General features: G+C 41.6%; 1 protein-coding gene across 1 annotated transcript in view; it reads right to left on the bottom strand.

Moving 5' to 3' along the window:
• kif26aa (kinesin family member 26Aa) overlaps nucleotides 1-15156 on the bottom strand; it is a 79840-nt gene that overhangs the window by 14699 nt on the left and 49985 nt on the right. Inside the window, exons 5-6 of the mRNA XM_030772180.1 lie at nucleotides 8488-8680; nucleotides 388-600 (exon numbers count right to left, since the gene is read on the bottom strand). Coding sequence (XP_030628040.1) covers nucleotides 388-600; nucleotides 8488-8680 — 406 coding nt within the window. The remainder of the gene's footprint in view (nucleotides 1-387; nucleotides 601-8487; nucleotides 8681-15156) is intronic.

Genomic DNA, 15156 nt, shown 5'->3' with positions numbered 1-15156 from the left:
AACAACACTGGGTAGTCATTGATCATTCTGTCTGACGTTGGTAAGAAAGGAAACACTCTAACCCTCTAACCCTCATTCCCCACCTCAGTATCGCACAGGAAGAGGAGGGATGCCTCCCCTCCGTTGCTTCTTCCTCTGAAACCGGGAGTGAAAGTGAAGGCTCCCACCCCCCAACAGAAACGCACATGCAAACAACTCCAAATACACACCACTCTGAAAAGAGGGCGTCTTATTCAAAACCCTCCAAGTGCACGGTGCACCCCACCTGCTATCCTATTTGCTACATGCATATTTATTACAGCAGAGCTGAATAACTGAGGGCTATAAATTCCCCAGAATCCCCCAACTCAAAACCATTTGAGAGGTCTCAAAATGTTCAGAGCTTACTTGTGAGGCATCCTGGGTAAAGACAGCGTCAAAGGCGAACATCTTTGGCGCAGCCACTGTCGCTGAACGCCTCTGCCCGCCACTCAGATGGGCACAGGCAGGTGGCTCACAGATAGTCAGCTGTTTCTTGTGGGCATCCACCTTCAGGAAGGACATGGACTCCGAGGTTTCCCTGGAGCCCTGGGCAGGGCATATCCGCACCATTACTTTAACCTACCAAGGCAAACAAAAAAACGAAAACAGAACATTTAATAGATAAAATCATCAGGTAAAATAAAATAAAGTGAACCACAGTGTTAGATAAAATAACTTAAATAAGATAAACAAAGGGTTGAAAAATTTACTGCGATACCTAATCAAACACTACTCAACCCAAAACGTTTAATGACATTTTGTTTGCAACAGACAACATTCTGTTAAAGATTCTGTTAAGAGCATCTGAGTTCCCATAGCCTATCCATGTATAAGGTAATAACAGTTAGTGCAGAGTGTGTTACACTAAATGTCCTTCCACCACACCATCAAGGATTAGCCTTGCACAACCGCTATTTGGATAGGATACAACTTGGCAACAGAGGGATGTTCAGATTCCCAACCCCTGCCTCTTACTCCTAGACATGGGATATCCTGCCATGAGACATGGGAGTGGAAAGGAATCCTTATCTAGACACACTGCCAACAGTCTGGAACAGCATCTGACTGAGATTAGAGTACCACTGACTGGAACAGCCCAACACCAGTAGCAAAAGTCTCTCATCAGCAGCAAGATGGAAGATTCTTTAAGGTACAGAGACAGTAGGTGCTTACAGTTCACTTGTCAGATGGATATTTGAATTGTCTAAGGTTTCGGTCACAAACGCCTTAGATGACTCGATGTATTCCTTTATTGTTTTTCTTTTCTCCTGTTTGTTTCAAGGGAATTTCACTTGAATGCTACATTGGAGTCTTTCATTTTTAAGCATATTCATGTTTGTAAATAGAGCACTGAGACGAACAAGAAATGCATCTATGAGTCTTGGGCCAAATCCAACTGTTCAAACTAAATTTCATTCCAAGTCATTGTTTGAAAGTTATCTCTCTATACTTGTCTGATGCCTTCTGTAATAAAATTCCAAAAGATCTGATGGAAGCAAAGCAAAACTGAAATAAATCTGAAATATTATTCCTTCATTTATCCATTCCTTACCTCCAGACCATTAATATTTGTAACCAGCAGAGAAAGGGCAAAAGGAAAGAGAACATCTTGGAGTGTATATGTATGTGTGTGTGCGTGTGTGTGTGTGTGTGTGTGCGCGTGTGTGCATGTGTGCGTGTGTGTTTGTGTGTGTGTGTGTGTGTGTGGCATAGGTCAGATAAGGATGGCATAAATCTCAAAAACACTGCGTGTAGTGTGTGACAGCCATGTTTTCCTGCTGGGAGTTTCTTTGAAGCTACCCATCAAACGTCAGAAGCAGAATCAGCGATTTCTGTTCTACAGAGGTACCATGAAGTTCAATGAAGAGCCCAGAACAACTGTTCCACTCTTTTGGCTATGGAGCCATAGCTGACCATAGCAGAGGCTTGAAACACATCACAGAAGTTAAAAAAAAAAAAAATATATATATATATATATATACACACACACACACACACACACACACACACACACACACACACACATATATATATATATATATATATATATATATATATATATATATATAAATTATTCTTATTCACTTGTTGTGCTTCAGAGCTTCAAAACCAGTTATAACCAGACTTCATGATAAGACACACTGATCTATAGGGAATATTACTGTTTTTCCTCAATTTTTTATTACAACCTGACCTAACATGACCAAAATCTAAAGGAGTGAACAAATGACAATCTTCAACAAAACAGTAAGTAATTTATTATTACTGTCACATAAAACCTACTTGTTTAGCACATTTTATGAAGAAAGTGAACACAGTTCTATGCAAAAGACAAAAATCACTCAGAAGTCCCTAAAAACAGATGGAGCATGGTCTGTGCAAAAGCAAACAGCTCTTGCATTACTGTTCGGTTGCCATTCAGACCATAAGCACAGATGAAAACAGTTCACCATTCATGTAGGTTTGCTGAGAGAGGCATAGACAAAGATGAGCAAGATGGGAACCACAAATCCAGATCTGATCTGCGATGAAACACACTGATTAAAATGTGTAGTCAAACACATAGCATGAAGTACGCCACTCAGCTTCTTTTTTTGCCGAAGAGTGTTCAAAGCTTGAATCATAATGTTCATTTCATCTCATTTCAATAAATGTGGATCCATCTGTGTGTGCATTTTGCAAAAAACAACAACAACAACAACAACAAACAAAGAAACAACAAAAAGAACCTTGTCATTTTGGCCAACAGGCTTTAGTTTGGAGAACAGCCTTTTTCCAGTATCTTAAGAAAAAAACAAAAAGAACATGCTCAAGCATTCAACAAAAAATTGGTTTTAGAGCAGGTTCCATTGTGTATTTTGAGGTATTCTACTATACTTATGAAAATCAAATCCACCCCAGCATAGAAAAACATTTTTGTTGTGTATTCATCGATGTACACTTCTGATTTGCTTCTGTCATTCAATTACCATTTTCTTTTATCTGAAGTCAATTGAAATGACAGATTAATGAAGGTGTGGCCAGAACAGAGCTGACTTTTCAGTGCACTGTGAAAATGTAGAACATTGCTTAAATATAGGCCAACCATGATTATAAGAAATGGTAAAAGCAATATAAAATGATACCTGACTGATTTATGAGCGAGGCTAAACGGTGTTCGGAGGTTAAAATCAGTTCCTCGTAACCATAATTTGCATAGTTGAAACTGAACCAGACAATAATAAATTACAGCGAACATGAAGATGAATCTAGTTCTTTATCTGCTCTATGCTAGAACATTGCAGACATTCCACGGCTCGAATAAGAAAACAGTATATCCACTCAGTGACCTGGAAATCGAGCATTCATCGGGGAATGTATGTATTTCTGGTAACCCTTGAGAACTGTCTACACTATCTGCACTATCTATTTAGTGCATCCCATTTGATGTGAATGGTTGAGTGCCAAGCTGTGGCCAAGTCAGTGGAACAAGTCCAAAAAAACATAACCTGTCCATTACTGAAAGTCCCTGGTGATTCACATCCAATGTCACATGGGTCTCTGTTGGACACTGGTCAAGTGGACAAACAACCCGATGTTAGTATGCTAACATGTATAAGCTCAGCTACATTGAAGCCAAGGCATTTCAACACTGTTCTAGTGGTGGATTTAAGTTGTCTTAACAGAAAACAGAAATGCATCAATTAATCAAGTTGTTTAATACTCGAATGTTCTCTAATTATACTTCATTCTGTAAAATGCCACTGAAGTAAGTCTAATATTTCCTTTTTCCTTGTTACGCTCTGTAAGCTTTTATGTAAGGTTAAGCCTCCATGCCTGCTTGCTCTATTCCTTGGCACTTGACTCACCAAGTGACTCTTTCAAGTCTGTCTTCACACATTCATGCTGAAATTGTCTTTCACTCCACAGCTTTACTACTTATAGAAAACAAAAATCACATCCAGCATCGAGATCTTGAAGCATTCACTTAATCATTTCAATACAAGGATGCAATATCTTGGGCATATAATTTCAGAGCTACAGTATACTCCATTTTGTACTGCCAGTCAGAAATTCAGGCTCATACAAACTCACCTCCAGTAATAGTTTTCAGACTTACCTGAACACACTGAATGTATATTCTGCAGTTGTACCATCTCAACCATAGCGGAACAGTCTCAAAGAGAGAGAGTGAACCCAAACAAACACCGGTTGATTTGACTGAGGTAACCCAGTCATAATTGACACCGTAGAGTTATTTTGAGCAAGCGCTGATGTGCTGGTAAGGTGTTCCCCTATTCTGTGTACACTGGATTTTCTAGAACTGTCACCAGGGACAGCTACACAGAGACTACAAATAGTTTCCGAGTTTACAACCAAGTTTTGTCAGATAAAGGACTGATCTGCACCCAATGAGGGAGCTGGGATGTCAGGCCAAAATTAAGCCATTAGGCCTACGCCTAATCTTGAAAAAAAAAAAAATCAAATTGCAAATAACTTCACCCCCACCCCCACCCCCCTTCTAACTGTGTTGGGAGGCAAACCAGACTAAACAAACTGTTTCTGCTAAGTCCCCACCACACTGAAGTATGAACAAAGAAGCATTATAACTTTCAGTCCCTAGACAATGTTTGACTTCTCAGAATGTTTTGCGGTATTTCAGAAATTCCGATATTGTGGCGAGTTCAACATTTTTCGGTGATTTTCTCATGAACATTGAGGAGGCTTTCGTAGAGCGGCCTTAGGCTTTTGGAATTGCAAATCAACATCTTGTTTAGGAAACACTGGTGGGCTTTTACTCCTACAGACAAGTGACTTCAAATCCAACAGACTGTGAGACCCCCCTGCTGACCTTTTTCTGCACATCCCCCCCCCCCCCCCACCTTTTGTTTTTAAATAAACCACTCCACAGTCATCATCACATAGTGAAAGGCCAGGCTCATCACTGACTGATACAACTCCGTGCCTCCAAGGTGACATAGAGGCAAAATGTAGTACTTCCAAACCATACTCCTTCAGTTGAGCATTAAATCTGGACCATAAAAGTTAAGAGGAAATAATGTCTTCCTCACATCATGTTACAGTACGAGTATTATTTAGGATGACTGGGAGGTATGGGTCAGCTTCTGAAACACTCAAAAAAGTTTCCAAAATGCTTGCATGCATTTTCTTTTAAAAAAAAACTCTCATACATCTGCAGCATTCTAGTGTTGTACATTCAATTGTGAATCAGTTCTTGTTTAAAATATCGAGGCATTTCCAAAGTATTTTTGCAGACTAAGTGGCTGCCACATTTTACTTACAAATATAATGCTTCTATCCTTAGCTGCAGAGCGAACAAAACGCCCCTTCAACTCCAGTCCCAGAAACCACATGGTCTTCATTTACTTATCTGTCTTGTCTTTCCATCTACAATACACTGCTGCCCAATTCCATACTAATAGTCATCTCTCTAAAAGCTAGAGTGGCTCAGTATCTGCTGTCGATGCAATGAAACTCAGTGGACCTCATTAAGAAACCTGCTTTGCTTTCTGCTTCTTTGAAGCAAACCCCATTAAGATTTTGCAGGTGTCTGCCCTGGAAACTTTATTGTCTGTTCTGCATTTTCATTGCAGTTAGAAGCACATTAAAATAAGAGAAGACAGAAAAAGAAAGTCTCTCTGCGCCTGGTTCTTATTCTTCTCATTGTAATTGAGCCATAAAGAGAAGAGATATCCGACAGATCTTTGACAAGAAGCTGCCCAACCCTCCCTGTCTATGAGACATCCACTCTGGAGTCTGAAAATTGCTGACCTCATTGTCCTCTGTGAGTCAAATCATCGTGGTGAAGCCAACCCCCCTACCCCGCCCTCCCTTTGGTGGATGATTCTGCAAATTAAACCCAGGCCATCTGCTAGCATTCATGAGTCAGCTGGTTCCATTAGGATGCAATTGTCACAAAGCGTTTGATGCCAGGTACATACTGTCAGACACTTTTGTCTTTTGTCTGACAGAGGACAAACCTGATCATTCAGGAGCAAGAGTCTGCCCGATATTTCCACAATGCAGAGAGACTCTTCAACAAGATCTCATGGTTAAGGTCCGTAAGCCAAACAGTTGAAACCCCATAGCCAAAGAGAAGACACCACATCTAGAACCCATCAGCTACTAAAGTGTAACAGTACAGCTCAGCAGTTTTGGTGTTATTTAGATATTCTGACAGACAGTCATTCATAGGTCAGCTAAGGCTTTAACCATTCCGGGACTTCCATCCCCAGACTCCTGTGGCGACCAGGGTCAGGTCAGTCACCCAGAATAGAGACAGCATGCTGGGGGGACAGGAGGATAATCCACCCTGAAACTGTACAAATATAGCCTACATGGAGCTCCTTTCCATGCGCTCAGGTGACTTGGTGACCCTTCACGTAAAATGTTTGTAATGCATTCTAAGGCAGGCATAACACATTACAAGACTTGCTGTACTTGAGAATGAGTCCCCAGTGGTGTTCTAGCAGTAGGTCCTGGCGGTCATTTTTCATTATGAGAAAATCAGAAACTGTTTGGAAATGTACTCAGGGAAGGGGATAAGATCTTTTTATCTTCTTATAAAAAATGACCAGAAGACTATACATGATGGTACATTACAATTCTAGGATCTAAGTGAAATGACACAAAAAAGGGATATCACAACGCTGGTGCTGGTGTATACAGTGGGGAAAGAAAAGTGTTAGGGCAACCAGCTCGACACCCATCTTCATAAGCTGGGGTCAACATTGGTGGAGGAGAGTGGTCAGGAGGAAGGATGGAGATGCTTACATTAAGAGTGTGTCCAATCCACTTCTGTCAAATCTCCTCATGGCAGCATAATCTGCGCCACTCCGACCCAGCTTTGACACCAGGAGCTCATCTGAGACACAGTCAAGTGTGTAAGAGCATTTCAAAGAGCTGAACTGATCCCTAAAACCCGTGGAGGAAGGGGGAGGGAGGCATCTAATGACTTAATCACTAAACATTGACGAAATGTCTGAAGACCCTCTCATTGCCAGGTGAGGCCTGAGATACATTTGTGTGTGTGTGTGTGTGTGTGTGTGTGTGTGTGTGTGTGTCTGGATATGGATGGAACTAGTAACGAGGCTTCAGTTATGGGAATTGGAGGGGGATGATTCAGTGTGAAAGTAAGACACAGAGAAGGGTGATACAACTGTATGTGGAGTTGTATGTTGAGTTGTATATGTGTGTGTGTGTGTGTGTGTCTGTGTGTGTGTGTCTGTGTGTGTGTGTCTGTGTGTGTGTGTGTGTGTGTGTGTATGCTGAGTTGTATGTCGAACTGTATGTTGGAACTAATGGACAAATAAAATTAAAATGGCAACATTAAAATCTATAGATGAAGCATTACAGTACAAAAGAAAAACGAACATTTCTTTTGCAGTCATTCATATTGCTACAATATTCATTGTCACTTATAAAATTTGTTCATGAGTGAACAAAAACACACAGAGGCAAGAAAAAAGTTTTCTCTCTCTCTCTCTGTGTGTGTGTGTGTGTGTGTGTGTGTGTGTGTGTGTGTGTGTGTGTGTGTGTGAGTCTGTGTGTGTGCACACGTGTTGTGTTTATGGGCATATCTTACATGACTCAGATATACCAGAAATAACCCCTCCAAATGGGGTTGTGTTAAATATTTCCTACTGACACTTAACTGACATTAATAAATTACGCCTCGTTGAACCCACACACTTTCATTGTATTCAAGGCCTAACACATGGAGTCTTTCGAAGAGTGGAATGCCCCTTCATACACATGCCCACAAGTATTACCATCTGACCCCACTGTTTTCATATAACATTTTTTTCCCACTCCTACAGACTGTCACTCATCCGGCAAGAGGAATGTTCTTGGGCATATGGTATGGACTTCTTGAAATTCCAAGGGCCTGGGAATCAGTGCAACTGGTCGCACTCATAGACTTCAGAGCTGGAGGAAGACTGTGCTGTCATGCATGGTATGCGCTGGCCTCAGCTAAAGGGTTTGGCCCTATCAATAATTCAGCGGAGCAAAGCTTTCTTCTGCTGGTCATGATCACAAATTTCAAACATGTATAATTAAGATCTGGTGAGAAGTAAGTACCAACCAGATAGATAGATAGATAGATAGATAGATAGATAGATAGATAGATAGATAGATAGATAGATAGATAGATAGACAGACAGACAGACAGACAGACAGACAGACAGATAGATAGATAGATAGATAGATAGATAGATAGATAGATAACACACACTGTTATTTTATTATCATTTTATGGCTTCATGCTTTTATTATTACCTTTATAATAACAATTGCTCATTCTTATAATAATTGCCACAGTCGGTAGAGGGCAGACACAGCATGTGGTTCTCTGAGGACTGGATCTTCTGGTGGATTTAAACACTCTGAAAACTGAAAGGGTTTGTGCATGTGCGTGTGTGTGTGTGTGTGTGTGTGTGTGTGTGAGGAGAAAGTCACACTTACCTTTCCCATCCCAGGGTTGTCCTTGACCTTTGAGCCTGCCCTGAGAAGACATGGTGGAACAGCAGGCGGGGACAGCTGTAGGGCGGCACTGAAGCCGTCGGTGTAGAAGAGGGGCTCGTCAGGGTCAGGTGGAGACGGGGGTGGAGGAGGCTGTGGTTTCTTCCGTTTGGAGAGGTTAAGCTTCTGAGCAGCCCTAACAAAAAATCCAACACACACAGTAGGTCAAACGGAGAACCTGACTCTGGAGAGCTGGAAAAACAACAGCCTGTCTGCAAACCATTACATTTTCTGACTATGGAGCTGTAATACTAGACAGCAAACAAATACGGAGAAAACAGTGAAAAGATCTCAAAGCACTAAGGATTTATTGTATAGTTCCCAGATTTCTGGAGATTCATCTAGCTGTTTGAGAACAGGAATAGCAAGAATGCAACTTTATCTGGAGACATCAGCAAAATGACCATGAGATTTGAAATATGAATAACATATTCAGCCAATACAGTGGAAGCAATACAACTGCCACATAATTTCACACTAATTTTCACCATTAAAGGACTGCCTTTCCATGAAAATTATCCAGTCGTTCATACCACATATTAAAATCAACAATTATTCTTTATATTTTAGCAAATTTCAGGACATTTTTACTGCAAAAAAAATGGAAAATGGAGTTTTCCTACATCCAAATCAAACAGCTATACTTTAAATAGAGGTGATTCAATCTAATTTGTTCAAAACCATGTGCTGAAAACCATGAATAGAAACCGCAATTTATCTGTCAAAGTAAACACCAGTCACAGTAAATACTCTTTTATCGACTGAATGCTCATTAAACTGTCAACCTTCCTGCAATTCCATTCAGCTGACGCTCACAGAGTCACAACCCATGCAAACAAATTAGCTCTCACATGAACACATTTAAATGCATACACATAAACACCACAGCCATAACCTTTCATTCATGAACAGTACATGAGAATATACATGTGCACAAGCACACACGTGCGCGCGCACACACACACACACACCTGCTAAGAAAACCAAACACACACTGAGAATTGCACACACACACACATACAAACACATATGCACACACACCTGCTGACAAAACCAAACACACACGCACAAACGCGCGCGCACACACACACACACACACACACACACACACAACCCTTTGCCTCCCTCCCTCTCGACACACACTCAAAACTGATGACAGAGAGACAGCACAATCAGTCTTCGGTCTTCCTACCAACTGTCACAGCCCTGTAAACAGTTTTCTATGACAGCCTTCGAGCAGTTAGCAAAAGCCCATCAGAGGAAGACAGATACCAAAAATCCTCCCTCTTCCCTCCCCTCACAGACATGAATGAATGGATTAGTCATTCTCTCAGGCTCCTCATCCCTCTACCATTCTAATTTCACAAAGCAAATCTCTCTGTCACTTAGCCAGCGCACAGCCCTATTACTACAACACTTTTAAACTGGAACGAGTGGAAACACCGTCAAGCCGTCTCATTAGAATCACGTGACTGAGAATGAGAGAACTGTTGAAGGGACTAAGAACTTTGTAGTACATTTGCAAAGCAGTAAAGGGGTCTAATTTAGAGTTTGAGCCCATCTAGAAGCGAGACAGACCGCTAGATTTTTCAAGAACCCATCAAATGAAGGCTGAGACTCACTAATCTCTGAAAGAGGGCACAGCCGTGACTCAGAGGAGATTAAGTCCACAACTGTAAACAGAGTCACACACGGCACAAATCACGGCAGACAAGCCGGGCAGCTGAGGTCAAGCTTATCTTTTCCAAACTTTTGAGTGGTTTACAAACAGTTTGAAAAGAAAAAAAAAACAGGAACAAATATAGAGCTGCCACGTTCAGCATCAAAACAAAACAACATTCTTTTGATTTTTTTTTTTTTTTATGATTTCTGTAAAGTTGTTTTGTGACAGCACCTACAATACAAGTCACTGAACTAAAACATAACCTGACAAACAGTATCAACAGTGCATAATGCTGGAACATACAGTCAGCTGTCTATAGTCAAATAGCCAGAGTCAACTAACAGGCTGACTGGTAAGCATTTGTGCAGCTCAGTTTAATAAGGGAGAGATATAGAGGCAGGCTTTTTTGTCCAATTAGCAAATACAACTTATCAAAAAAGGATCCATTGTAAAGACACATGATCAACTGATTGCATTAGAAGGACCATTTACACAGAGAAAACACAGAAAAGTCAAACATTTCTAATAGAAAAACAATTTGGGAACATCTAAGCAGCAGCTTTTGAAAAGTCTTGACTGCAAGTTTGACTTATTCTGCTTTGTCAAATGGTTGGATCACAGATGACAATTAAGTTAATAAATAAATGAATAAGTAAGCAAATAAATAATGGCAGCATTTGCCTATCCAAATTCTCAGGACATTTTCACAACACAGCCCAAGTCTACATGACTGAAATAGCAAAGACTGGTGGTGTTCCTAATTGGTTGGGTCTGGTCTGTAAGTGATGTGCTGCCACAAAACTGAATGATTCAGTGGGTTCTAAAGACTGAGACTGAAAAAAAAGCATGTCTGCATGTCAGTTTGTTACAGACAAATCTGTGTGCTCTTGATGACGGAGCTAAATTAATCTAGCATCAGGCGCTTATAAGAGGTTACCAGAGAGTTAGTTATGCATGAAATACAGAGTTGTGAATGAAACTGCACAGTGTTTCTGTGTGAAGAGATGTAGGTTAGCTGTGAGGTCTACACAGGTATGAAATAGAGTCAGAGAAGCAGAGGGGAAAGCAAGACAGAAGTGAGGATGGATAACATATAGAGATTATGTGAGTCATCGCACTCCCTTGAGGTGTGCATGACAATGGCAGAGCATGTGTGTGTGTGTGTGTGTGTGTGTGTGTGTGTGTGTATGCTTAAGGAAGAGACAGAGAGTGTGAGTGTATCACAGCATGAAGTTGAAGTGCTCGAGAATAAAAGCTGGGCTCATTAGAAATTGTATTCTGGTGTTCTGGACAAATGCATTCCACACTTCTGTTTCTATTTCCTCCCTCCTGTCTATCTCTCCCCCTCTCTCTTTCTTTCATAGTCTCCCTCCCTCCTTCTGTTCTTGCCTATCTCCCTCAGTGAAGCCACTTCACGGGCTGAAATTCAAGGAACACGCTGTGTAATTACAGCCTCCATGAAGGACACAGGGGGAGTCCCTCTTGGGATTTGTCTCTGCATACCCGTGTGTGTGTGTGTGTGTGTGTGTGTGTGTCTGTCTCTTTTTTTGTATTTGTCAGAGAGGGAGAGAGATAGGGTGAGAGAAAGCGTAAGAGAAGTGAGAGAGAAAGAGATAGGGAAACAGTGAGAACAAGAAAGCAAGAGAATGGGAAAAATATAAACCAAAAGACATAGAGGGAGCATTAAAAAGCACTAATCATAGTACATTAGCACCTGTCACATACAGAAGGATATTTTAAAAATGCTTAATCCACAATAACAATGTAAAGCTTCTGTTTGATATGTTAAAAAAATCTATCTACAGGAGATAGATAGAGAGAGAGAGAGAGAGAGAGAGAGAGAGAGAGAGAGGGAGATTGGGGAGGTGTAATGATGGAGAAAAGGAGTGGTCATGATCAAACCCACCTCCCCAAGACAATGCCCCCTCTTTTTCACCTCCTCTGCCGTGTTCTGTTCACACCTGTTCACACTCAACCCACAAATCCCCTCCATCGTGAATGAAAACACACATGAACAATGGGAGAAAAGCTGTGTGGTCACAAAGCAAAGGGCTAGACCACAAGTCAGCAGAAACACACTACATTCATTGTACAAGGCAGAAAACACATACACCCACAGACACACAGACAGACACACACACACACACATACACACGCATACACAATTCAAAGGACGTTAGATTGTAAATTGAGATATCCGTCATGTACGAGTAGCAATGATTGACCTGTGTGGTTGAAAAAAACGGGACGCACTAGACTGCCTTCAGACACGCTAGGTTGGGTTTGCCAAGAGGCATCCACCTGTTAAATCCTCTTCTCCTTCCCCTCCCTCTCTCCACCCCCATTCACACCCCTCCCATGAGCAGTTTCATATGCAGTCACCCAGAGCAATGCGCTATCGTCACCTACTTCCCACTGTGTTTTACTGCAATCATATGTCTTTGTAAGCAAGGTTTCCAAAATGTCTGGTGAACTTTCTACTGATCCAGTTAATGAGACACTATTTAGAAGGCGACGCTCAACTCAAAGCACAGTGTAGAATTGTGATGAATGAAGACAAACCCATCAAAACCCCGGAGAGCTCACTAATGTGAATACACAGGATAGCATGAATGAAGAGAGAGAAAAAAGTTACCAAAGCGAATAAAAAAAAAAATCAAAGCATTTACTTACAATTCTCTCCAATCCATTATCTATTTAAGAGTTCATAGCAGGTACATAGAGGCAGGAGAACCGGCATTTTGCCCTTTCCGTTCCAGACTTTCGCCGGAACATTCTATGGCTCTGGTCCATGTGTGAGATCAAGGCAGGACAAGCAGTGGGTGTGGCAGGTTGGAGGGGCAAGGAGATGCAGGTGATTGACAGAGGGTGGGAGGACCGCTCGAGCGTGCGGACTATCATTGGAGAAATAAACTAAATCACACGCCAAATGAACAGGCTCCCATCAGGAAGATGAGGACCAACTGCGCCACGGAAAAGGGTTATCAACAGCATCCCCGAGGATCCCAAAGAGTTTTCCAGTGGGTGAGCAAAAATGAAGAAAGAAGCCAGTTCATAAACATTCTAGGAGCTTTACTGGACATAGACTGGACAACAGCCTCAAAGCTTTCAGATGCCAATGGAGTCCATGCAAGTCCTGCAGAAGAGAGCCCGTCAACATTCAGAAAAAGCAGCGTCTGTAGAGCAGTTTTTCCAGATCTGTCCTACCTGCTAGATTCTTCCTTTCAGTTTTCCTTCACTTTTTCTCTGTCTCCTCTGCTTCTCCTCCTAATTCTCTCGCAGACTTTTTAAAATGTAACATTTTATTCAACCTTTTGCCAGCGCTGTCCGCCTCTTTTCTTTTCTACTCCTATTTCCTTTTTGTTCTTTCCTGTTCTCACTCTTTCTCTCTCCTGTTCTATCTCTCTCTGGTGACCCTGTTTTCACCTCTGTACTGATGCAAAGCTGGGGTGCGTCTCTCTCTCCAATGCGCAGCGCTGCATCCCTCTCCTCTGCGCTTCTCTTTCTCTCCCTCTCTCTCTGCTACTGACTGGTTAGATGACAACTCCAGAGGAAGAAACGCAAGATGGAAATGAAAAAAAAAAAAAACACATGCAGAACGGGGCAAATCCACCGGGAGGTGGGAAAAGGAGTCAGTTCCTTCTCCCACTGTTGCTGGGAAACACTGGCAGAGGTCCAACGGTCCCTCCTCTGCTCAACTCTTCTCCTCTCCACGTCTCTCTCAATCTGTGTGTCTCTGCCTCCCTCTCACCTTCTCTCGCTCTGTCGCACACCCGCTCATTCTCTCCCTCTCTCTCTCTCTCCCTCTCTCTCTCTCTCCACAGCCCAGCCCCCTTTCTGTTCCCCTCTCAGCCGCAGTGTCAATGTACAGCTGCTGTGGAGACTGCCAGTGATAGGCAACATGGTCCATGCGCACACACTTATTCTCTTGATCATACAGATGCAATCCACACACAACGACACACACACATGAACACACCACACATCCTATGGCATGAATACTTCATGAGCTGAGAGAAGCCCTCTTCAACTGGACTTCAAAGAGATTTGGTTAGTGTGTGTGTGTGTGTGTGTGTATATGTGTGTGCATGCATTTGTGTGAGAGGGGGATAGATAGAGAAAGAGAGAGAGAGAGAGAGATGGAGAGACAGACAAAGCAAAGAGAAGGCAAGGAAGTGATGGAGAGAACACAGAGAAGGAGAGAGAGAGAGTAAGAGAGAGAGAAAGACAGAGAGAGAGAGGGAATGAGAGTGGGTTTGGGAAACACTCCAATATATAATCCACATAATTTATCTTTTCCAAAGTCTGTGTGCCTGTGTCTGTGTGTGTGTGTGTGTGTGTGAGTATAATAAGGTGATGAATAAGGTAAGATTAGCTGACAGATAAAGGTGGCTATGATGAACAAAAAAACTAGCACAAATGAGGGCAGCAGAAATGGTTGTGGAATAAAAAGACAGTGGCAGTTATAGATAAACCAATGCTTTTTAAATGTTTGCTTTTTACACAAAGCAAACGTTTAAAAAATAAGATTCTGTGGGACATCATCACTTAATGAGGGAGTTTAACCAGAGAGCTGAGACTTATTGTACGGTTTGCCAAAAATGGAAAACAATCCAGCTGATTAACAATTGCTTTAATCTAGCTCTTTAGAACAAAAAACAGAATGCCTTCAAGCTAGTTTCATCTTTTTGGTCATCATTATGACCAGTAAGATAGGCTCTATGTAAAATGAGTAACCTTAAACTGAATTATATGTTCACAAAAGCTGAACACTTAAGAGAACATTTAAGATGAAAAATTAAGAGATTCTGTGGGAAATCATGTACTTGGTTTTGTTGTTGTTGTTGTTGTTGTTGCTTGTTTGTTTTTTGTTTGTTGGTTTTATTTGTTTTGTTTTGGGGGGGGGGGGGGGGGTTTGCTGGTCAAGGAACTAAATGCTGCTTCATTTT

This window comes from Chanos chanos, chromosome 4 (genome assembly GCF_902362185.1).
Source record: "Chanos chanos chromosome 4, fChaCha1.1, whole genome shotgun sequence".
NCBI classification, from domain to species: domain Eukaryota; kingdom Metazoa; phylum Chordata; class Actinopteri; order Gonorynchiformes; family Chanidae; genus Chanos; species Chanos chanos.
The sequence above is the reverse complement of the archived record's forward strand: the minus strand, read 5'-3'. Positions and strand labels throughout refer to the sequence as shown.